Genomic DNA, 26368 nt, shown 5'->3' on the forward strand with positions numbered 1-26368 from the left:
TTTGACCCAAGAGTCAGTTACATCTTTATGTCTTTCAACTCACAGGTCAATAGCACCTTTAAACCTCTCAACACCCAGATTACTTATATCTTTCAGCCTCTTTTTCAGAGGAGCCCACATGCGAAAGAAAGACACAGACGGTCCAATGACATTTTGTCAAGGAGTACTACTCCTCAGGCACCATTTAAAAGTGCAACATATCTCTCAAAATACAAGATTCTTACATCTTCATGTCTCTGAACGACTTATAACCTTCTGCCTCTCAACATACACACACACACAAGTCACTTACATCTATCTGCCTCCCAACACACACACACACACACACACACACACGGGTCACTTACGTCTTTCTGCCTCTCTTCCTGAGGTGCCCACATAGACAGGAAGGACACTGATGATCCAACGACAGGCTGTGAAGGAGTACCACCCCTCTTGGATGCATCAAAAACTCCCCTCTCCTGTATCTCCATCTTCTCTCCCTCAACATTGACAACATCAGCATGGGTGATGTCTAGAGGTGCGATCAGCTCCTACATGGGGGTAAAAAAGAGAAATAAATAGATCATAAAGTATGAGACTTAAAGCCCGTCTGTACTAGTTTGGCCAGAAAAGATTAGACCACCCAACGTGGTCACTAACAGGTGGCTATCTCATCAACTCAGCTCTCAATTAACATAAGAAAAAGAGGATCATGGGGGACCAACAGGCACCGCTAAGGCATTGTTTGCTATATAGAGGGCGAAAGTAGCTACAAGTAGTACAGTGGGGCTTCAACTGCATCAAATTTCAAGTTGCAGGTACAGAAAGGGTTCTGTTTATACCACAAATCCCTTCATACCACAAGACTTCATTTGGTATTAGTGAATTTCATTACAACGGAAATGTACAGAAATTGAAGAAAAAAAGAATAAAGACAGGACTAGAAAATATCTATTTTGGGGGATATTACCGGTACTTCACACTCTGAGCACTGCAGAAATAATTATCAAGAGAAAAAAATTGAAGTGTTCCAAATTTGAAAAACAATATGATCAGTCTACATTTCCTGATCACTTTGTCAAAGTATCTAGCTCTTAAAATTGTATGAACATCACCAGAACTTTATGATTTTATCTTTCACAGTTGTTCTCCTCGGACGATATCTTATATCACCAACCTGCCAAGCTTTCTCCAGGTCAATTTCCTGCTCCTCCTGCATCGAGTCATCAAGCACCACCTCCTGGAACCGCACCGAGGGTTTCTCTTCCAAAGCCACGCCTTCATCGGACTTCCCAACCTCCATCTGGACCTTATTTTCGCTCCCCTTGTCATCTGTGTTGTCGACGCTTGTCCTGCTGGTTCCTGGAATGCCCTATGTGGAACAGAGTGTCATCAAAGTTAGTTTGAAGGGTTTCATCAGGGTACATTGATCGGTCAAACATAACCACCATTGGTAGGTAAAATTGGAATGTACATCACTCTATATTCCAGAACAAAAATGCTGATTTCTAACAAGGTTGGAGATGCATAAAAACTAGCCATAGGTGCCCCGACACTGAATTCAAATGACCGGTTGGTTCATGTGCAGAAGATATTTCCTATGTTATAGCATTATGAGTACATCTGATATCTCCAAATAAATCATATTGTTGGTCAACCAGGGCATTATAGGCATTAGGTTAATACCTGAACAACCATCCTAAGCAAATATCCCTTGGGGTAGCTGATCGTAATGTGATTATACTAGTTTAATACCCTCATAGGGGTTGTTCCCTGGTGGGTGGTTTTACAAGGGAGTGTTTCACAAAGACTAAGATAAACTTTAAGTCAGACTTAACTTTGACAGGCCATTTATGCCACTGGTTGCTCTCACCATTGGTCTCTCAATTATGATCTTTAGATAACTTTTTTTCCTTCAATAATGAACTATCAAAAAAGGTAAATTCTGAAGATTTGTGACCACAATTTGTAAGTTCCTTTTGAGAAACTAATGCTAGGAAATGGTGAGAGAAAACAGTGGCATGAACAGTCTGCCTTAGTTAAGCTTAACTTAAAGTCAATCTTAGTCTTTGTGAAACACTCCCCTGGGGTGGTGATCAAGTGCTAGTCTAGTGGCAGTCATCCTAATATCATGAATTGCTATGCACCAATCATTAACCTTGATGTATTCCCGTGTCTGTATTACCTGCAGCATATCTGAGTCCTGGGTTCTGTCTGTATCCAGCGAATCCTGAGCCACCTCGCTCGATTCTTCAACATTCAGTTCAGGCACACCTTGTGCTGAGAGACAAGAAAGAGAGGGATAAAAATTTAAAGAAATCTTCACTAGTTTAACCAGGGGGATTAGACCTCCCTTCAAAGTCACTGACAGGTGGTTATCTCATCAAATCAGCTCTCAATTAACATAAGAAAAAGGCAACTTTGGGGACCATGCAACAGGCATCGAATAGGCATTGTTTGCTATATAGAGAGCGCAAGTAGCTAGTGCAGTGAGGCTTTAAAGGCATGCAAGTCCAAGTTAATTTGGTCATTTGGTGTCCCATTCCTTACCAAGAATTGTGGAGTTCTGAACATAGATTGACATCAAATGTTCTGTTTTTACTCCATATTTGGTGTGATGTAAGCTGTAGTATACAATGACCATATATACATCTGAGACATGGTCAGTAATGTTTTGGACAAAATAGCTTGGACTTGACATTTCACTGTATAAATTTCAGGGCTTAGTAAGATTTTGCCTTTCTTTTCAGGGCAAGTTAAAGGCTGGATCTTTAATCTTGTTACATTATGCAACAAATTCACCACATACATCCAAGCTGTGTACGTAAAACTACAGACGTGAGAAATTATGCATCAAAATTAATAATTTGCAAAATGAAACGTTACAAAACCCTCAAAACATCAAAATGTATGAACATTGTATATTCAAGGTCAACCATATACATGTTCATGATGGAGCTGTTTATTCAGTAAAAGCACCAAACAACTTAAATAGGATAAATCAGTATTCCACACATACATGTAATTGTCCAAATGCAGGTACAGGTACTTTCCCTTACCCTGATCTGGTCCTGTAACTTCTTCTTCTTCTTGATCTTCTTCCACCAAGTCTGGTTTCCTATCTTCTGTCACTCCATCATTCTTGGAGCCCAGGACCTCGGCCGTTCTGGACATCACCCTGTTCATGATCTCCTGGATCTTGATGTCCGCTTCGGACTTGACCGATCTGAGGAACATGCAAGGCCAGGAGGAAGGAAAGTGAGTGTACAGGACAAGTTTTGGGAACATTCAGAAACCTGGGCCTGGGCCCTGTCTTACAAAGATTTGCGATTGATCAAAATCAATCGCAATTCCTCCAATCAATCGCAAGTTTGCTGTCTCCTATCTCTTATGTAAATAGTTGCGATAGATAACAACTCTTTGTAAGATGGGGCCCAGGGTATTGTTTCATGTTTCATGGTGTCATCATAAGAACAAGTTCACCAATATCCCATTGAAATATGTGATAAATTAAATTCACACATTTCAATGAGTTGTCAGCGAACTTGTACTTAAATAAAACAAAACAACATCCCCCGCCCCATTTAAATAAAAATCAATTCCAAATTCAACTCTAGTCACACCTTGGAGAGGCTTGACCCAATTTTGGGTTCTAACTGCAATTAACCTACCCCTGTTCTCTCTGAGCCTTGAGTGATGATATGATGTCATCCACTGATCTCTCTTTAGGTGGTTCCTCCTCTTTCTCTACCTGAATAGTGGGAGCTATGCTGCCTTGGCTCTTGGTAGATTTGCTCTGCCGTCTTCTCCTGTTTTTAATAGGAACAGAGATTACTTCATCAAAAATTCGGATTGAAATCAAGGATGATTCAATTTAATCTCTGGTTTGATAGCAACGTTAAGACATTTGCTACTTACACAAGAGAGAACGAGAGAGAGATAGACACACAGACAGACAGAAAGACAGACGGAAAGAGGGAGAGACAGATGGTGAGAGAGGGAGATACAAAGAAAGAGAGAAAGATTCGACTGAACAAAACTAAATTATACGCAACACAGAACAAAAAAATACCAGTCTCCAGAGAGAGAGAGAGAGTCAAACACTTACTTTTGCCCAGACACATTGTCCATACTGGCAATCTCCTGTGCCTCCTGCAGGAGCTCACTGGAAGACTTCTGCGACCCCTGGGACTCTGCAGACGTCGCCCTGGTCGTCCCCGTCTGACGGGACGTTCCAGTCTGACGTGACAGTCCGGTGTGTCGCGAAGTACCCTCCACAGAGCTGTCATCGCTGCTGTACTGGCTCTCGTCATCGGAGTCCCTCTGGTGGGAGGAACGGACCGAGTGGAAGGACACCATGCTGGCCTTACCGCTGGCTGCTTGGTACGGGGTCCGACCGCTCTTCTCGCTCTTGAAAGACCGGCTGGACTTGGCTGATTTGGAAATGGATAAGGCATCTTTGTCTGGTAGATATAAGGAAACGGATGATACAAAGACACAGGGCTAATCAACACTGGAAAGTCATTCTAAGGAATTGGTGAAAATATCAGTACATCAACCATTCAGCTCAAAGCCAGTGTCTTAAATTCCAAAGCACTTAAATACAAAGCATAAAGACACATTGTGTCATAATATGTTACGCCCAATAAATAATTAGTGTTGGTATAATCAATATATCCAATCTCTAATGGAGTTTCTACTCGTTTCCAAGCAACAGTTGGTCATACAAATTACTTCGTGTCACTGACCCCTCGACATATGTCTTACCCTTAGCTCTGCGTTTCTTTGGTGGCGCAGGACTGGGTGGGTTTTCAACTCGAGGCTTTGGGGTAGGTTTGACTCTCTCCTTGTACGGCACGGGTGCAATGGCCCCTGTAGAGCTCAGGATGGCTGGTTTCTTGGGCGGAGTCTTTGGTTTGAGGGGCAGGTCACGGGCAAGGAACTGGGAGTCGGTGTCAGGTACCTTCCCATGTGCACTCAAGCTGGACTGGGCACGGGACGCAGATAGTGACACTGCGTTCTCCTATATGAAGGTATAAGGAATATGAATGTATAAGGAATATGTATGTATAAGGAATATGTATGTATAAGGAATATAAATGTATAAGGAATACGAATGTATAAGGAATACGAATGTATAAGGAATATGTATGTTTAAGGAATATTAATAGGGAATATTGAAATATATTTCAAATTTTGACCAGACTTCTTTTTAATAATAAACGAATGAGTGATCTGGATATGTTGAGAAAAGAATTAAAGGAAACCATTTTTATGCCTCCGTTACGAAGTAGCCGGAGGCATTATGTTTTCGGGTTGTCCGTCCGTACGTCTGTACGTCTGTACGTACGTCTGTACGTACGTACGTCCCGTTCTTGTGATCGCGTTATCTGAAGAACCGATCGATGGATTCCTGCCAAACTTTGGTCATGTATGTATCTTGCAGAGCCGATGAACTGATTAGAATTTGGGGTCACAAGGTCAAAGGTCACAGGGCTCATTAGGTATGCAAAAACAGCTTGTGATCGCGTTATCTGAAGAACCGATTGATGGATTCCTGCCAAACTTTGGTCATGTATGTATCTTGCAGAGCCAATGAACTGATTAGATTTTGGGGTCATGAGGTTAAAGGTCAAAGGTCACAGGGCTCATTATGTATGTATAAACAGCTTGTGATCGCGTTATCTCAAGAACCGATTGATGGATTGCTGCCAAACTTAGGTCATGTATGTTACTTGCAGAGCCGATGAACTAATTAGATTTAGTGGTCATGAGGTCAAAGGTCAAAGGCCACAGCACACATTATGTATGCAATAACAGCTTGTGATCGCGTTATCTCAAGAACCGATTGATGGATTCCTGCAAAAATTAGGTCATGTATGTTACTTGCAGAGCCAATGAACTGAGTAGATTCTTGGTTCATAAGGTCAAAGGTCAAAGATCATGGGCTCATTATGTATGCAAAAATAGCTTGTGAACGCATTCTCATGAGAACTGACAGATGGATTACTATTTAACTAAGACATCATGCAGAGCCAATGAACTGAGTAGATTTTAGGGTCATGAGGTCAAAGATCAAAGGGTCATATATGTATATGAGAAATTGCTTGTAATCACGATATTCTGAGAACCTGTCAATGGATTACAATTGAACTTGAATCCGAAAAATTTCTTCTGTTTTGGTTTGTAAAATTGCTCTATGACGGAGGCATCATTTTCGACTGCGCGCAGTCGAATTCCATCTAGTTTTTCTAAAGCCCCAATTGTTCACATACATGAAAATGTTAACTGTGTGGCATTATCGTGAAATAGGAAACCATCATTCGCTCCGCACAGGAGGGTTTTGATGTGTCACAAACATTGGTCTCCTTTTCCCACTCCATATACATTACACACAAGTGTGTGCATGCAAATGGGCAAGTAGTTTCCATACCTGGCAACATTTGAAGCTTGCACTAACACTAGAACCCAAATAATGCTAGTGTCGAATAAACTTTGACGCTGAAATGATGACCTAGACGATAGAAACATTACCTCCTGTATAGCAGCAATTTCCGTGTCCTGTACAGAGAGTACTGGTTTGCCTTGCATCATGATATTCATTGTAGCCACATCTCCTGTATTCCTTACAGGTAACACTCCTACAGTCTGGATGTGAGGTTTCCTCATCTCTGCAAAAAGACATTGAGAAAAGTGAGAGATTCAAGCATTGCAAGACTAAAAGGCAGAAGGCTACAACAGGAAGAAATGTTTAAATACTACCTGAAATAATAATGTTGCATTAGGGCACAGGCAATCCACCTAATCTTTACTCCAAACATTGACCTCTCAAAAAACACACCTCCTGTATTAATTCTTTGTCCTGTTTTCTACTCAGGGCTCATGGGATTTGTTAAAAATAAGTTTTATAAAGGAAGTTAGTCTGACTTCAAAGTGTTCTTGCTTTTACACAAGATCTTAGATATTTTCTTTCACATTATTTGTGATACTATATAACCCTCATGTACAAGTCTTCTGGAAATTTGATTCAGAGTTTTGAAAAGAGGGTATTTCCTAAAATTTTGATAATGCAATTGCAGCTCCTAGGTTCCCTTTCTGCTGCGAAGGCAAGACAAAAAAATGAAAGAAAAAGCCTACCTCCCACAGTGACCGTCTCTTCTTTGCTGTATGGGTAACGTTTGGTCTGACTCTTTGTTGGTGGGACCGTGCTCTTGTTCAGGGGATTGTAATTTGGTACGGTGCCTGGATCCTGGATGGAAAGATATGTTTAAAAGATGGTTTATGAACAAAACAGAAAAGTCTTAAGGCTGGTTCTTTCTGGGTTTTTTTCTGCTTTCATACAAATTAACTCATTACAAAGGTTGGATTGCCTTTTAAGGTAGGAGGCCAGAAACCGAGTACAATAAACAATGAGAGAAAGAGTCGTCAGCCCTGGGCATAGTAAAGAATACGTAAATCTCCCCATTAGCTCTAAAGCAAAATAAACATTTTTACAGTTCAGCATTCGCCACATTTACTTGCATTTCAAAGTGCTTGATGAATTGCATAAATCACTGAATAACAAACAAAAGAAAACGATCCAAAATCAAATTTTCAAAAATGAGAATGAAACCCCTAAACTAAAGCATTAGGTGATATTCTAAAATATAACATTGTAAGCTTGTTAAGAAAAAAAATCTTTAAATAACTCGTATTTGATTACTTAGTAAGATAAACAATCCCTCTAAAGTCTGCATCTTCCCTCTTAGATATCCTTCCATGCTGTACAGTAAGAGTCACATAACTAGTGTAATATTTGTGATACACCCTCAAACTGTACACTAGCTCAAACGTATGTGAAGGAAGGACACTCACCCATGGAATGCATTACACTGGATTCCTCATGATAGACCCTTTTTGGTACTGTATTCAAATGAACAAATTCTTCTTCTCCCCTAACCTTTATTGGTCCAGCTGTTTCACAGAATAGACTTGTTTACTAATGTATTTCAATTAATGCATATTTCTCTCCTCTTCCTTATTTGATTTAATTAATATTATTTAATTCACCTGCTACACACGAAAGTACCTTCGTGAATGGAATCCACCTCACATTCATTAGTTGATGCTATGTCTGACAAGCTTTTGAACCATTGGGAGAAACTTTTGTTTAAGAAGTATGCACCATTAGTAAACAGGTCCAGTGAGCACTTCCTGTTGTTAACCAATATTCAGTACGCGTAAGTTGTTGCCTGGCCGGACAAATCTCTCATTTTTTTTTTCCCAAAAAAGTAGCATTGACATAGGTGCTAATAGAAAGCACCTGTGTGAGATTCTTGGATAAGAAGATGACCATCATTTGCATTGTGGCTTCGGTTGTAGAATCCAACAAACCATTCTGTATAGGTCAATGGATATATATGTACTCGACAAGAAAAGTACAATAATATTTGCAGAGATAGTCCTCCTGCATGGGCATTGTTTCACAAATCCATCAAAAGTACAAGTTCATTGACATCCTATAGAAGCTAGTGTTAGATTAAATCTATGCATTTCAATGGATTGTAGCCAAACTTGTACTTAACTTTTGTTGTGAACCCTTGCCCATGTTTTTGTTACTGTTGTTGTTGTTTACCTGTTTGTTTCAATTTTGGGAGTGGTTCCTTCTCCTACATTAGACTCATGATACTTACTTGTTTTTGTGGTTGCATAGGCTTAGATAGGAATTCTTCCTCAAAATGAGGTTCAGACTTTCTGGTGTAAGGCATTCCTTTCTTTCCAAAATCATCACCAAGCTCACTGCAATCAAGAAACGGATAAAATTAAATAAATCCTCACCAAGATTGATGATTCAAAAGATTCACAGACATTGGTAAATTCTTTTTTTTTTATATCTAGTTTCTTCAAAAATAGACAAGTAATGAATTTTGCATGGCATTAATGGCAAGTAATTTGATTTTAATTGTTTTAAACTGCATTAAGGCATTATTTCTCCATGAATAAATTATCCATATAAAATACAATGCGGCCATCGTGCAAGCTATGTATGTTACATAAAATAATAAACTGCTTGACGCTTGCTGCAAAATTATGTAAGATGACAATATGAACTAATGACATAAAACATTTGGGTACATTTACAATAATTGTTGCCTTTAAAAACTTTTTTTTAAACTTTAAACAAATCAGCAGTTAAATATTGATTCTCAGACTAATACACACACTAATGAGAAATATGTTGGATTTCATATGATAGTTGACCAAGATTAATATATGATTTGGATTGAGAAGATACATACACATTTTGAACTTTCGCTCTGCAGCCACCGGAATCAAGCAAAGAAGCAAGGGGAAAAGCAGGGGGTGAAATAGAACATATAGAAGCAAACATTAATTATTAGTTTGCAAAATATTCCATACGCACAAATATACATGTATACACTGTATGATGGAACTAACATTGTTAGTAGCTATGGTAATTAATTATGCATCGTTTGTATGACTAATGTTTTAGATCTGTGGTTTATGAGCAAACTAAAACTTGCAGGCTAATTAACTTCAAATAATTGCATTGTCAGACTAGGGGCACTTATTAAACTGGAACTTATTAAACTACAATTCACATATCATTTAGACAGGTACATGCATATGGAGTTATCTAAAAATTTGCTTAAATCCAGGTTCCATGTGAAAAATAAACAAAGAGCAACTGGTTATGAATTGTCATTGGTTCAAAATCTGGACATGAATATGTATAAATTACATGATTCTTATTCATGTGATTAATAACAAAATATTTGCATGTATAATTACAACCCAACTTTAATTCTGGTGATGGAACTGCATTTCATATGTACCGATATACTGATACAAATAACAAAAACATGCTGGAAATTACATTTGATGAACCATGCACATGATCTTTGCACTCAACCAGTTTTCACAAAAACTAACTTGATTTCCTTCAAATTCTGCAATTGTTGTTAATTAGTCAGCTATTATTCATTTTCAATCAAAATTGTTAGGCAGGTATTATTCATATGCAATAAATGAAATAAGGGATTACTGGTACTACAGTTTAATTATGAAAAGTTCTTTATTGTTTTTACCAGAACCTTGGTTTGTATATTTTGGATTAGTGCACATACAGAATTTTACTTTCACTTGATTTATCATACCCAATGAATGTTTCCTTTTCTTTTCGCTTTCTGTCCTTGGTCTCAACGTCACTGCGTAGGTCCGTCATACCATGCTGAGACTTCTTCTTGATATCCTCGATCTCTCGTTTGATCTTCAGCATTTCTGCCCGGGTGGGGCCACTCCGAAAAGTGCCCCTGTCCTCCATGATGATCTGAACACAAATGGATAACATGAGAACACAAACAAGTGTTTTACACATGTAAATGAAAAAACCTTGATACATGTGATGTAGGATTGAGATTAGAATATATTCCGTCTTTGATAAATATGAAGAGATCATAGAGATGAAAGAAGCTGGATTACAAAATGATGCCTTCCAACAGGCAAACCATGGCAGACCTTATAGGAAGAGTCCATCACTACTCCGTACTATAAAAGCAAACTCTGCAGGTAGATCTTGCAAGGTTCTTCGTCTCGGAAGTTTGTGTGCGGGAACCATGGGAATGGTTGATTTACTGATTACAAATAGGTCTACAATTTGGCGTTGCGTTTATAATTACACTAGACTAGTAAGACTACTAATACTATCCACTCTGCATGTAAATGGGTACCAATTAAGGCTCAGTGATATCAATCTCATATTTCATATTAGCACCCAGCCGGAACGGTACGAACCCTCACTTCTAAATCCGAGTTATAACTACGCAATTGGCGCAACACGTAGCCTACTGCACTGCACGCTGCACAGCCAAATTATTCGTGCACCAACGTAAGAGCGCAATGCTTCACTTACACAGCCAGAGTTACGGCTGAGAACACAAGCAGCGTACCGTTCGTCTTTAGCAGCTCGTAGTGTCGCCGTAGGCTCAAACAAAGATTATTCTAAACGGATAACAAACCGAATTATCTACGCTTTACCTTGCATATTACATTATATACTTTTTATATGTCGATTAGCAACTTACAGCTCTTAATTTCCGTGGTTTGGTAGAATATTGAAGTCATTTATCTGAAATTATATTTATTCACCACCTCGATCCTGCCAACATTGTTGATACCGTAGTCTAGTTACCATCAATGAATTGAAATAGAACTGTTTTCATTGGCTGATTTATACACATTTCCAAGTCTTGACCAATCGCATAGCGCCTCTCATTTAGCTCCTGAGATCGGAATTAGTAAAATACTAGTACTGTATTCGACGCATGACACACACGGAATACATCCAGGCAAGCTACAGTAGATTTACAGGGAACTTTTAAAAAAAAATGTTTTAGTATCATTAAAATGCATTTGTTTGTTTTATTCGTACCTCTTTCTGAGTTCTGGCGCTCTCGGGGGAGGGCATCCGATGTGGAAGAGATGAATTAGGTGGGGGGGGGGGGGGGGGGGGGGGGGGGGCGGCGGAGGCCCGTACTGCTCTCCACTAGTTCAGAATATTCAAAAACGCTCTACTGTTTTTTACTTTTCAAAATGAATCATGAGACCATTTGACAGTTATATTAGGAAGACAGAGAGAGAACTAGATAAGACCTAATTAGAATAGAGAGGGTCATGAATTACGGACGTCTGAACAGGGATATTTTCAAATAATGTGTTCACCCTTTACTCTCTAAAAAAATCGAGTGATCACGGACGTCACTCCTCTGGAGAGTGAAAATGAGTAGTGAAAATAGAGTGAACATTCACTCTTTTCTTCTTAGAGAGCACTCTAAAATCAATCGATTTTCACTCCCAAACAAGTGATCACGGACGTCACTCCCAAGAAAGTGAAAATAGAGTGAAAATTCACTCTTTTTTTTAAAGAGAGTAGTTTAAAGATGCACTAGCTGCTGTTCCGTTTTCACACTACCCTTTGTTGTTAGCTCCAACCCCCCCCCCCCCCCCCCGCCATGTAGGTAAATGATGAGACTTTTGCAACTTTGCATTTTCAATCAAAAGTTAATCATTATTTGTTTGTAAGTGGCATTTTGGCTATCAGCTTAATCACAGTTTTGCTAGCCATAATAACACCCCTTTTAATTTTTTTGAAATAAGGGCCTACTATAATTATGACGTTGACCATGGGCGAGGGAGAAGAAGGAAGAAGAGGGTGAGATCTTGGAGGGTAATGGTTCTAGAAATACAGACAGAAATAAACCCTGAGTATCAGACACAATGTCTCATGAGTAATGATATCTGCAACATCTCAGATCAAACAGGTGTGACGTCACTTTGACATGAATCAATTACGCACTCCCAAAGCGAGGCAAAACGTTTAGCATTGTCACTCGGATTCAAAATTAAGTGATTGCTTGTGGCAACTATGAAACAATAAACAGTAGTCTAGCTATATATTCCTTGAGGAAGAAGGGAAAAATACAGTTCTTGTTTAATACTATTCAACTAGAATATACCAATCTATAACATCAATCGTTCTGCAACGTTTTAACGTTGTACTGGCATAGTCAAAGACAAATTTCAAAGGGTATTTGAATCATTGGTTTTCTCGGAGGATTCCAAAAATATTCTTTCAAGAAAGGACATTTTTGTATGATCCTTGGCACATACACACTGTTTAAATGTGGAATTTTCTCTAATGATACAACTAATATTGCTGCTATAGACAAACTTACCATCAGAAGTAAGTGATTTGATAATTCAAAAAGGGTTGCAACAATAACATAATTATCCTTACAATACTCGTAATTATACCTATGAGTGTACGTGAATCCGATGAGAATGGACAATGTCTGTTAACATCTGGGCGTCTCCAAAGCCTGCCCACTGATGGATCCACAATCCGGTTTACATGCACAATATCCGCCATTGGACACCGACAAAGGTGTTAAAATTAGGCGCCTGTTATTTCTCCTAATTTGGGTTGATGCTAAGCTTTGAAAGATGACTTGTTAGATATATGTGTTGGTGTCATGACAGAATCAGTTAACTTCAGACAATGTAGATGAAAACTTAATGCTAATGTAGGCCTAGTTAGTGTATAACAAAGAAACTTATTGAATTGTTATATATGTACCTTCCCCTACCTTCGTCTCTCATTCCATTCTAAAAACTGCTATGCGGCAAGCGTTATCCACTGTAAACAAAATATCAAATATTTCAAACACTGTTATGCGGCTATATCCACTGTAACAAAATATCAAATATTTTGATGTGAAGTTAGCTAGGTTCGCCATTAATTTATCTATTATTAGATTATTATTAGTCCAAGATGAGAGATAAGAATGATTTTAATTTAAAAACTGTTATAAGATCACTATTATAATACCTTTCAAGTAGGTATATGTTTTGATTATTTAAGTGTTCGTGATTTAATGTCAGTTGCAACAATGGTTTTAAAAGGGAAACTAACGTTTTCCTTTGTTGTTAACGTGCAAGATATTACTTCCAAAAGATTAATATGGAAAGTATGACGAGCGCGGTTTTATGAGGGCAATGAGGACGATTTTATTTTAAAACTTCTTTCTCTCCATTTTGTTATTGGAAAGAGAAAAGAAATGTTACTGAATCATAAGAGTGCGATGACCCACTAATTAATGTCCTTCAATGATGATATCATGGTTGGGTTGTAAGAAACAGACACAAAACCAAGACAAAGTCCATTGACAGGGAAGTCACTTATACATGTCATGTGATCCTCTGTCATGTCCGTGTCAAAGTCTAGATTTGTGAGCTTCTGTTGGTTCATTTGGGGATCATTCCGCCTCTATTTTATTATTGTTTCTGTTAATAACTCAAACAAAGTACATAGTTTGGAAATGTAGATTTTTAACGAATTGTCAAATAAGTAAGGAATGTTAAATTGTCTCTTATGCCCTAATATGACGCAAAATATGTCATAGTATGATACAAAATAATGTTAATAAATTTCCCTTGTTCTTCACTCTAATTTAATGTAAATAAATTGTTTGATTTTCTCTCCTTTCGTTGGATTATTTCCATTGTATTTTTATCCCGTTTTCGTGTTTATATGTAAATGTGTAATGTTGTGTATCATTTTCCGTCTTTTACTGTCCTGTGTATATACAGGCAGTAGCCTAGGCTTGAATGTACTTTTTAAACATGCTATCTCTTGTTATTTTCAATAAATAAAGCGTGTGATTTAAACATTATATTTATAAGGAACAGGACTGTCTCTCAAAGAAGGCGTGATAATTATATCTCCAAGGCCCCGTTGCTCAAAACTTACCATCAATGGTAATTTCCATGGAAACTTTGATTTGACTAGCTGTTGAAGAACAACCCCAGGGGTGTTTCACAAAGATCCTAAGTTGAACTTATCTCTAAGTTGGACTAAACAATTATGGAAAGCCGTTAGCATCTTTGAAAATATATTGTAAAAGTTATTTTAAAAGGCATTAAATGTTAATTCAGATCATTCATATTTTCTATTATCAAGGATATTTTATGTTCTTGGTGTGGAATTTATGAAAAGTCTAAAATACTTAAATTTTTGCTATTGAATATATTTCATTTCAAGGCTACAAATGGCTCTCCTTAATTTTTAAGTCCAACTTAGAGTTAAGTTCAACTTAGGATCTTTGTGAAACACCCCCCCCCCCCCATTAGAACTAGATAATCGCATCCTCAAAAGTGTACAAGGTCTTCACGAAACTGGGATTGCAAATAATTATCAGGACAGGAAAAGGTAATCAAGATATGTTACCGATTCCCGTATCTGGAGTTTGTCTAAGATAATCAAATAGTTGTTCTAGATATCACACAGCTATGCGTAGTCAATAACCTCTAATGGATATTGTCTGTCTTACTCACTGAGTAGAGAGAATCAAAATCCTTTTATATTATAAAAAAGCAAGAAAAATGCATTTGATGTTCACATTTCTTCGACACTATATTTGAAATCTTTGAAGTTTTATAATTTTTCAAAAGTTTGAACACATTTTTAGATTCATGTACTGGTTCCCGAGAGTAGTCTTGGTTCGATTGATAGATTGATTGATTTTTATTCGCCAAGCTTCCAACATACAACAATATACACGAATAACAAAGTTAAGTCAGCTTGAACAGGATAACTCACGAAAGCTCGAGCAGTGGCGGATCCAGGGGGGGGGGGGCCGGGGGGCCCGGGCCCCCCCCCCCCCTTGAGAAAAAAAATCATTTAAAATCACGTGATTTTTACCTTTTTTGGGGGTTGGGCCCCCCCCCTGGCGCTCAAGGGGGGGTGCAAATAGAATTTTTTTTGAGGATCAAAAAAAAAAAAAATGTGCTCACTACCCCCCCCCCCCCCCCCCCCCCCCCCCCCCCCCCCCCCCCCCCACTGAGCGAATTTTTGGCCGGCGCGTTTTTCAAATTTTCGGGAGCAAAAAAAAAAAAAAAAAAAAAAAAAAAAAAAATTGTGCTCTGTACCCCCCCCCCCCACTGAGCGACTTTTCGGGAGCAAAAAAAAAAAAAGTTGGGCCCCCTCCCCTAAGAAATCCTGGATCCGCGCCTGAGCTCGAGAGCTTATTTCCAGTGGGGTCCCCGACAGACACAATTAATAAGTTAAAATAGTAATATTTACGGACCGATAAGAAAAAGAAAACAATTATTAAATAATTAATTAAATAATTATAATAATAAAACCATTAAAATGATGATAGAAATTATAATATTAAGTACAAGAAGAAAAGAAGAAGGACAAGAGGAAAAAGAGGAGGGGAGGAGGAAGAGGAAAATAATGATGAATATGTAGAATTTCTATAACGTACAAAAACATAAGTATATACAAAATGAAAACATACATGTATCGGTTAAAGCAAGCATGGAAAGTTCCTTCATATTAATGTTGATAGACTAATAATAATGATAATAATAATAATGATAAATAATAACAGCAATAATACTAATAATAGTAATAATGATGAAATAATATTAATGATAATAAAAATGATAATAATGAATAGTAATAATAAAATAGGGCTCACTGCATGTGTAATATACATACCATTGTCCCCTCATCCTTTCCCATTCCCTTTTTCTCTCTCTTTCTCTCTCTCTCTCTCCCTCTCGCCCCATCCTCCCCTAGGTCGTCATTGGTGTAAAATGTCCCTAATTGATGTGGTGATTGAAATATGGTTTCCGTGACATTTTTTACCCTTCTACGTCCAATCTTCAGGGAACATTTGAATAATTGCTGGTTTTACTCCACGGGGCTTTGGAATGCAGGAGATCATCAATATGCTGAAGACATGACAAGAATATTCCTTTTATATACTTTACAATTGTCGAATGGAATATAAAAAGGGGTATTCTTTAGAAATGGTGAACAGGCGAAGTTAAGGGAACTTTCCGACCTTAAAAAAATCATCTTCTAAACGAAAAGGCGCATGTTCTATACACTTCTATACATTTTCTCTTCTACAAGAATTTATTCTCATATAGATACGTCTTTTTCTGACATAATCAGAAAATCAGTCTGTTCATTTAGTCGCATTTTCGCTCTCTCGATATAGCTGTGACTTGTGTGTCTATCTCTATCTGTCTCTCTCTCTCTCTTTCTCTCTCATTCTCTACCCCTCTCTCCCCTCTCTATCTCTCTCTCTCTCTTACACTATTTTTTTCAAAAATATGTAACTGTATCAGCCTCCTCTTCTGCAAAGTCGCTATGTAGTTCTCCTTCATTAACGTTGTTTGCTGACAGTCTTTCCAATCTCAACTCCTTCAGTGATGTATCTGAAGATGACAGTTGAATGGATCGAAACTAACCCTATCATAACAAAAAATACTGGAATCTTAAGACTCGTAAACTCAAGGACTTTCATCTTTGTTCATCTTCCTTCGGCTCAAGGTCAATGTTGCACGGGGCGTACTTGGTGGTCCTATAACTGATGGCGGCCATTTTTCTCATTTCAGTACTTTAGAAGTTTGGAAGATACTGTTTGAATTCCTAACATTCAGAAACATGGATATAGCATTTCCTGTAGAATCCCCTTTAATTCGAGAAAGAGACAGTACTTATAGACTATAATAGTAAAGAGAACGGGATAGATATGAGAGACAAAACGAAAGAAATCGGGAGTGAGTATAATCGCATCAAGACTATACTTATCATTTATATTAATTGCTTATTTCATGCAATAATATTTGAACAATAATATTCGTGAAATAAAATATTTTTTGCTGCCAAATATCCAAGACTTACATTTGAAATGAGTGCCACAGATAATACCATATTATTCATCGTAATGGCATCATATGATTTACGTTGGTATGTATAACGGCGACAACATTAATTTTAATTGTTTATTTCTCAGTCGGTAAAGTTTTAGGGCAAAAAAGGGGCAGGGGTGTTTCTGTCCTGAGCAAACTTTATCAACACCAATCATTATGCCATTTGTGAAATGTCGACTTGCCGACCTACAGGAAATCATATTGTTCGACAAACAAGATCCGAGCCGAAACATTATCAATATCAAAATACATGAGCACAATCGTAAATAATCAAAGCAATAAAAATATACCAAATGAAACTCAGCGCATAGAGAGAAACGACTAAAACTAATAAAAAATATTGGTGAATCATGCATAAAAAATTCAAAGAGAATAAGGAAAGGTTAGCTTTAGTGATGAACAAATGAAATAGTTTATTACAATCGTATAAAGTGTGCATAAATAATGAATTTGAATGCATAAACTGGGTATAATTGCTACCGAAACTGCCTCATATAGCCACACCTGCGCGACCCGCTCTGACCCCCGCGTCTGCCCGGCAACGCGACCCTCCTCTCGCTCATAACCTTGGCCGCAAAACAATAACATTGAGTCAAAACGATACCCTTAATTGCACATCTTAGGGTAAACCGAGCACTTAAAAAACATAAATCTTCGGAAAGGAGCTGGGGAGAGGAGGAAGGAAGCATAAAGTGAAAGGGTACGATCGAGTGATGTAGATGGATAAGAAAGAGAGAGTTGTTTGGAAGAAACGAAAATTGATGTTACGAACATGACGAATGTGCAATGAGTATTATTAGTGGGGGCAGAGATAGCAGACAGAGAGAGAGAGAGATAAAGAGAGAGAGGGAGAGAGAGAGAGAGAGCAAGGAAAAAGAGAAAGTAGGGGTAGGAGTGGAAGGCGGTTGAGAAAGTGAGAAGTATAGGGTTACAAAAGATCAAAACATAGGAGAAAATAATAGGGGTAAGGAATTTGGAAAGATTCGAAAATGTAGATGAGGTATATTACAGTACATTATGACGTCATAAGGCGGGAGCTTGTGAGCTATAAGAAAAAAATGGAAGCTTGAGAATAATGACAGTATGAGAAGATAAGGCAGAAAAAAGAGGCAGAAAATAACGAAGAGGTGAAAGAGGGTGAGGAAGTGGGTGACGAGTATCAAGAGTATGGGAAACTTTTAAGGAGGAGGAGCGTGTAGGTACGAAGGTGACGAGAAAGGAGATGGCGGCAATATCGGAGGAGGGGGCGAGAAGGGGTGACGAATAAGGAGTAGAGAAGGAGAAGGAGAAGGAGATGGGAAAGGATTAGACTGAAGAAGATAGGGAGGATGAAAAAGAGGATGACGGATATGACGAAAAGACTCAGAGCGAAGGAAAAAGGGACGAAGAGAAGGGGAAAAGAAAGGTGGATAGAGGAGGAGGAGGAGGGGGAGGAAGAGAATAATAATATGGCCAGGGTGACGAAGGAAGGAGCGAAGGCAAATATGGACGGGAATTTGTAGCGAAGTTGAGTAGAGGAGGAAAATGAGTAGGAGGAGAAATAAGACATTTGGTTGATGAAAAAGGGACGAAGAGAAGGGGAAAAGAAAGGTGGATAGAGGAGGAGGAGGAATAGGAGGGGGAGGAAGAGACTAATGATATGGCCAGGGTGACGAAGGAAGGAGCGAAGGCAAATATGGACGGGAATTTGTAGCGAAGTTGAGTAGAGGAGAAAAATGAGTAGGAGGAGAAATAGGATATTTGGTGGATGAGCTGCTTAGAGGACTCTTTCTTGTAGCTTGGCAGAGAGCGAATAGCGGTGCCGAGACGTCTAGCCCGTCGGGACTTGGCGGTACCGCTGTAAATCTCCCAACCTCTACGACACGCGATAGTCAATGAATTACTTAGCAGCTCTTCCCACAAACTTGGCATCCAAAAGATACTGTAAACACTTTTACGGGGTGGCGATCATGCATTTACACAAGCGTCTTCTTGTTTTGTTGTGTTCTCCTTGACTCCCCTCAAGTGCCATTCATCATAATTGAAAATCGATTTTGCACGTCACACACGCTCTTCGCAATCACGGTGCCTCAATCGCAAACACACGATTTCATTATTATTGATTTACGTGGTATTGAAACGAAATTGAGAAAAAAGTTTTTCAAAAAAGAAAATAAAAGTTGGTTAAAAAACAAAACAAATAAAAACACCCCTCCCTATCGCATTTAAGTGACTCTCGAAGATGTTGAAATGGCGCCACCCGAACCTCGAGCCTTGAAGGGGTAGGCTCTGCTTTACAGAAATCAGCGGTTCGAGCTGTGCTCTAAAAATTACGAGAACCAAACATTTACGCTTGCCCTCTTCCGAGCCTTAACCTGTTACATGAACACAGAAACTGCATAAAAATGAATAAATAAAAGACAATAGGGCAAAATGAAAACCTGATATGACAGAACATGATATTTTAACATCACTTTATTGTTCACTGATTAAACTTGCGCGAAAAGGGCAAAAGATCTTTCTATAAAAAAACCGAAGTTCTGAGAATTCGAGGTATCATCTTAATCATTTCTTATCATCTTGGGTAACGACAGACGCATTGCACCAGTGCTTCGTCACGTGACATGAATGACACTTTTGATGAATGTTGTGTGAATACGATATGTCACCGATACTGCGACTTTTCAAGATAGCGGCGTTTCAGAATTGTTGAAAGTGTGCCGCTCCTACACCAACCCAGTCGCATATACTAATGACGTGTTGACAGAAAGTAAGGTGTGAAATTTAGGAAAGGTGTGCTTTTATGATATTCCCCGTTGGCCTGCAAACGTATAAAATTGATTTAAGTATAGTTTATTACAATGTTTATTCTATCATTCGTCATCTTCTTAGATGATCGTTATTTGTAATGGTCATTGAAATAGTTTATTAATATTTGTGAATATTTTGACCGTTCTAAAATCTTTAGATAATGATAGAAACCAGTGAAAAGGATGGTGCTAAGAAGAAAAAACAGATTTACTTTAACATTTAACAAATAAAGTGAAGTAATAATAACATGAAATCACGGTAAAACTTTAGGATACAACTTTAGTGGTTTATTGTACGTGGAGAAGGAAACGCTGGAACTTGTTGGAAAGAAAAAAAAACATCGAAGCTAAATCGGAAATAGCAACAGCAACTCAGTGCAACAAAGCAATAATTATTGACTGACAGGAATGGAATGGGAAATGCTAAAGTAAAATAAGTAGAGTCTCACAGAAGACATTAAATAGCCTACTCTATTAGTAGACGGAAGAAGAAAACATATCATTGGTGATTCTACTTCAGAATATCTTGCAGACATTATTTAGAAGATAATCTTGTCCCGCCCCGGTTCACTAATTTAGCTCAATTATCGACCATTTATAAATAATTGCCGAGGTGTGTCTATTGTTGGCGCGAGTCTTCGAGTGGCCACCGGCATCGGCGAGGTATAGAAATAACGGAAGTCTTTATATTACAATGCAACAAAAGAAAGGACAATTGGTGAATAAATTATCATCATCTTCGAATTGGGAGCGTTCGCGTGCGCGTGCCTGATTTCATAAAGCATTTGTAAACAAATTTTGAAATAATCATTCAAAAGTGAATATGGTTACGTACTTACGTTTTCACTTTATATAAACAATTCAGTCAAATGATTACCGAGACTTTCAGAATAATTTTGAAATAAAGATCCTCGACTGGCCTTGTGATTATTGTTTATTTTACTGTTAATTTTCATCGTGTGTCCCCTGTTGATGACACCAATTAATACAAGAACGATTTCCCCTATGATTTCGAGAAAAAAATAAAACATTCTCTTTACAAACATACTGAAGATGACATTAACAGCTTTCTCTAATTAGATTATGTGAGTAATGAGTTTGACGAAGTTGGTATCTATTTAAATATGTACCGTAATATCATCACATAGGGTTGTTCATATGATCATCTGAGAATGATGGGGAAATGAAATAGTATAGAGAGAGAGAGAGAGAGAGAGAGAGGGAAGAGAAAGGAGAAATATATAGGGAAATGTGGGGGAGAAAAAGAGAGAGAGAGGGGGAAGAAGAGAGAAAGGACAATGAGTTATTATAGGGAGAGATAAAACGAACGAACGAGAGGGCAAGTGAAAGAAAGTGAGAGAGAAAGAACAGGGTACAGAGATAGAAAAATAGGAAAGAAAGACGGGAAGAAATAGACAAGGGAAGAGATGAAAGGGGGTTAAAGAAAGGGGAGAGAAAGAGAATAGATGAGACAAGACACACGAAAGATTTAGAGGACGTACAGGGAGACAAAAAAGAACCAGGAGAAAAATAAAGTGAAAGAAAAAGCAAATGTTAAATTCTATATTCAGGGCAATTGCCTGAATATAACATTACTTTGTCCTTAATTACATAATCTAAATGAACAGAAGATGGGGGAGGGTGACGTCATCGCCGCTATCCTGATCAGGGCAAACCCGAACCCATCACGTCTGGGACGGACGGGGTCGGGTCTAGGGGCTTCTGGGACGCTTCATCAGATCAACACTGAGGAGTACCAGAGCATAGCCTTACAAACACTTATTCACCGGAAAGACACGAGGGGTGGCTTGAGATAATTATCTCTCGTAGTATGAGTGTCACATTGGACTACATTCGTGTGAGAGAGAGGGTCATTCATTTATTCATTGTGACGAAATTAAACAGAGCACGCGTTCTCTTCTTTTTTATTTACTCCGACTCCCCCGCGAGGCATGGTGCCGATGTGTTTCTCTACTTCTTTGTAATTTGTGCAGCCCACAGCAGGAAGAGAGAAATGTTCGTCTTCACGACGTTTGTGAACTTCTGACTTTCTTCAACGAATGCAGAGCTTTTCTCTATCTTTTACTGATCTTGAACCAAGGAGAAATTTGTTTCGGATGACGTTGTGACACTGAATGAAAGCTGTCATTCGTCAGAGTTGGTTTTTTTTTTACTTATATCATTTAATATCCAAACAAAGTTAACGACTATATTTGTTTTAAAAAGAGACAGGACGAGAATACGATGAGCATACATAGCGAGCATCCAGCTTTTCCGGTAGAGCTACATGCATGCAAAGATAATAGGGGGTATTATGGCAGCAGCTGCCGATGTGTTGTAAACACTACCGTTATATCATCCGACCTACCTTTCGATTATTTATCGAATACGACAAGGTCAAGGGCGAATGACCAGGGGATCGACAAGAAATTCGGAAGTGGCTCGTTTGTCGAACATTTCGGCGGCGTTTCTTTGACGTCGATGCCTCGCCATCAGCATCGTGGTGATCATCTTCATCATCGTCCTCCTTATCAGGAACAATCGGAGTGGAAGTTTGGAAATGAGTCAAGATCGATTGGGGCCAGCCTAGAAAGCCCGTTTGATACGGCATCGTTCGAGTGCAGTGCGATGTTAGATAGCGCTCCGTCCAGTAGCCCGGCATCGTCAGTCAGCCCCGGATCGCTCGCGCCACACGGCAATAGCCCGATCGGCACCCACACCATTCCCAATCTCGAAATCCTCGCCAGCCAACAACATCATCAGCAACAGCAACAACAGCAGCAACAACTCTGTGGTATGAATACCCAACAAGTCGTAAACCACCACCACCATAACGACAACCATCATCACCACCATCCCCATATCCAGCGCGGCCCGAAGCGCCGGGCCGTCGACAACAATCCCGTCGACGAAGCCGTCATGGGGAACCGAAAGGAACGCCGTCGAACGCAAAGCATCAACACCGCCTTCGCCGATCTTCGGGAGTGCATCCCAAACGTTCCCGCCGACACCAAACTTTCTAAAATCAAAACCCTTCGGTTAGCGACCAGCTACATCGCTTATTTAACAGATATGGTTTCCCGAGATGATAATATGAACGGTGATATGGAGATGACGATAAACGGAATGATGATGGAGGATATCAGAGACGGCGTCGGGACTACTATGCCTATGATTCGGCAGGACTTCTCTTTGACGTGCCGCTCAATCATTAAGGGTTCTATCAAACACGAGAGTGCCACAGTAAGTTAAATCCCATTTAAACTTGTTTTTGTAACTAATATTTCTTTCCACGATAATTATTGCGAGTATGAGCAGATTTCACATTACTGCCAAGTGTTATACCGTGTTTACACGTCAAAACAATTATTTATACTATTCTGAATTGAAACAAAGTATATTGGGAAATAGAGGGCAGTGGAGGCATTGGTCAACGCCAATAAACAAACAAACGCCTTATACATTTCACTGGAGGATTGCATTAACCTTAACTTTATCGTAGTATAACTTTTCATGGACTATACACACATTCCCGAAATGGAATTAAACAATGAACTGACAAAGCCGTAAATAACATATTTTTAAACATTTTAAACCGTGTAATAATTATGTTCACGATCATTCTCTCTGACTTTCTAAGGGTGTTGAAATTTTAAGTTGATCAACGACATCATGGCTCTCACAAAGATTTCATCAAACTATCAAATCCAATTCTGTTTTTTTTTAGACCTGTTTCTTTCTCTTGTAGTGGGCCTACATGGAATCTACTCGCTTGTCCATCGTATTTATTCTTGTTGGGGATGAAACTAAAGCACTTATAAAGTAGCTGAAAACAAATAAAACATAAAGATATTTACAAGGGCGAGAATGTCATCAAGAAGTGTCCATTATTCGAATGATCATAATATAAAGTGATAGCCTTTAAAAGGTAAAAGGAACTAAGTTAGTATATTCGGAGAATATAATGAAATGAAGAGATTGTATTTATCACAGTCGTCAGAAGGAGATGCATGTAAAGAAGAGGAAAGGAAAAACAAATTACTGGAATAGATTTGCCGTGGGAAGCAACAACAACCAAAAAAAAAAGTAAAACTTTATAAAAACATTCTTAATCTAATATGTTTTTTTCTTCCATGTAATTGCGATGCTACACCTATTTAGAAGATGAAATGTGAATCACTACTTTTTCTGACTTTAATCTACATGAGAAGTAACATGTCTTTTGTAGGCACTTTTAAGAAAGAATGGAAAATAGCTGTAAAATGTCTATAGCCCTTCTTTTGACCATCCATTTATAATAAGGTTTTACAAAATTTAATCGTTTCGTCACCCTTTAACAATCCTTGAAAATTAAAGTTTAATAACCTTAGATACACTTTGAAGCTAAACTACATTAACCGCTAAATGATTTATAATGGGTTTACACTTTTACAGCGAAGCGTTACAGACGTATAGTTAATGTATGTGTCTGAATATTATATAATTTATTACAATCGCCAGCCGAAATTCGAAATTTTCTCGACCATTCGAAACAAAATAGTCGGCATTCGGACGACGTCGCGAGCAATGAGTACCATTTGCCGCTGTGTGGTCGCGCCGAAAGTGCTGCATGAAAAATGGGTCGAGGTTTGACTGGCTGGCTGGCTCGAGGACTAAGCAATAACTCACGGATCATGAGTTGGAAATAAAGGACAGTCGTCTTTTACAGAGAATTGGATATAAAAGATGAGGGAAAAGAATTCTAGTGACATAACAAGGTGGTCTGACTCGGACCATGTTTAGTATGATTGATTTAGATTTGGTTTGAATACTTTGAAACTATTCTGTTTTCTAGCTTCATTTATGCTTGGCTCGACCTGATCCTTTATATTATCTATGGAGTATGGTGGTCATAAATTTAGCGATTGATATTATCCAGTTTTATTTATTATTCATTTAATCATGGTATACAACAGAAAACATGATTATTACAATACCTAATTTGTTCACATTTCACAAGCAAATATTAAATATACATAAAATACAATGCAAACGGTAAAATTATACAAACACCAGTTCCCTTTCCTCATACTTTTATTGGAGACAGTGAATTTTATTTCCTTTCGACATATTTTTTCCAGGGCAATATGCCTATTACCTTACCAAGATATGCAAGTCGAAATCTTCTGTAGCACATTCATTTTGCGGTTATTCCTAAAAACGTACGTAAAAATGAATACTGTTCCAAGAATGAAAACGGATTAGAAAATAAATAACTTATATGATTTAGAATAAATCATTTCATAATGAAATTGCTTTTTATTTCCTTTTCTATGAATGATCATTTAATGTAATACTGTTCAATATCTCCAAAATAGATTGAAATATATGTCTTGTCCATAAGCATTAATCCTCTTACCGGCACTTCCGAGTTTAAGAACAAACTAACAAACATAGAGGTTCAACAACTTTCCCGTTATGATAACAAATTTGTTGTATATTATGTTCTGCCAAAATTGTATACACTAAATGTGTAAACTTCTATTCTTTCGTAACATTTTAAAAATATCAATGTCTTCAATGATGCACATTACGAATAATCGAAATGGAATTGAATCTTTATAACACATTTTTAATCATACATAAACATTCTACTTAGAAAATTGTAAAGTCTTTTCTATTAAATGGAATATATTATAACTGTATTGCCTATTCGAGTGATGATGTTCAAACGTTGAAAAATATACAAATTAAAAATAAATTTAAAACAATTTTAAACTTTGACTTTTTTTTAAAGTTTCAAAAGTATGCCTCTGCTAGTTGGAAGAAAAAAAGGATGACAGCGCTAACGATCACGAAGATATGTCACCAAGTAATTATACATGACACTCAATGCTTTAGGCTACTTGAGAGAAATTGATATAAATAATGTAGTTAAGATGAATGATTGGCATCAATGAAACGAGATGAAATGACTAATGACCCGTCAATTTTGATGTGAGTGAAACAACGCCCATGTGATTTTCAGACCCGATGTATGATATTTAGAAATGGATTTGAGAACGTTTGTTTAGTTTTGTTAGTTTCAGCGAACGTTTATTTGATCTTGTCTTCTACGGGTGTTTGAATAATTGATTAACATACGACTTCAAATTGCATAAACATTATTGTCTAATTTAGTTATTACTATTATTATTATTACGGTATGATAGTATCGCAAAATATTGTATATCATTATCCCCTCCCCCAAAACAAACAAACATGATTATCTTTATTAGCTATTGCTCATAACTTTGCAAAATAACATGCATATTCTTATATAAACTATG

General features: G+C 38.0%; 1 protein-coding gene across 2 annotated transcripts in view; it reads right to left on the reverse strand.

The window, feature by feature from the left end:
* Nucleotides 1-11193, reverse strand: part of LOC587791 — a 38656-nt gene extending 27463 nt beyond the window's left edge. Inside the window, exons 1-13 of one of the 2 annotated variants that reach the window (XM_030980508.1) lie at nucleotides 11067-11193; nucleotides 10140-10312; nucleotides 9261-9278; nucleotides 8655-8760; nucleotides 7120-7231; nucleotides 6517-6653; nucleotides 4750-5005; nucleotides 4091-4445; nucleotides 3654-3791; nucleotides 3042-3208; nucleotides 2168-2262; nucleotides 1160-1354; nucleotides 348-533 (exon numbers count right to left, since the gene is read on the reverse strand). In XM_030980508.1, the coding sequence (XP_030836368.1) occupies nucleotides 348-533; nucleotides 1160-1354; nucleotides 2168-2262; nucleotides 3042-3208; nucleotides 3654-3791; nucleotides 4091-4445; nucleotides 4750-5005; nucleotides 6517-6653; nucleotides 7120-7231; nucleotides 8655-8760; nucleotides 9261-9278; nucleotides 10140-10306 (1932 nt within the window). In that variant the 5' untranslated portion in view covers nucleotides 10307-10312; nucleotides 11067-11193. The remainder of the gene's footprint in view (nucleotides 1-347; nucleotides 534-1159; nucleotides 1355-2167; nucleotides 2263-3041; nucleotides 3209-3653; nucleotides 3792-4090; nucleotides 4446-4749; nucleotides 5006-6516; nucleotides 6654-7119; nucleotides 7232-8654; nucleotides 8761-9260; nucleotides 9279-10139; nucleotides 10313-11066) is intronic. The other variant, XM_030980509.1, reaches the window with a different exon arrangement.
* Nucleotides 11194-26368: the final 15175 nt, after the last annotated feature.

Source organism: Strongylocentrotus purpuratus, unplaced genomic scaffold (genome assembly GCF_000002235.5).
Source record: "Strongylocentrotus purpuratus isolate Spur 01 unplaced genomic scaffold, Spur_5.0 spur5_scaffold_11, whole genome shotgun sequence".
In the NCBI taxonomy this organism is placed as follows: domain Eukaryota; kingdom Metazoa; phylum Echinodermata; class Echinoidea; order Camarodonta; family Strongylocentrotidae; genus Strongylocentrotus; species Strongylocentrotus purpuratus.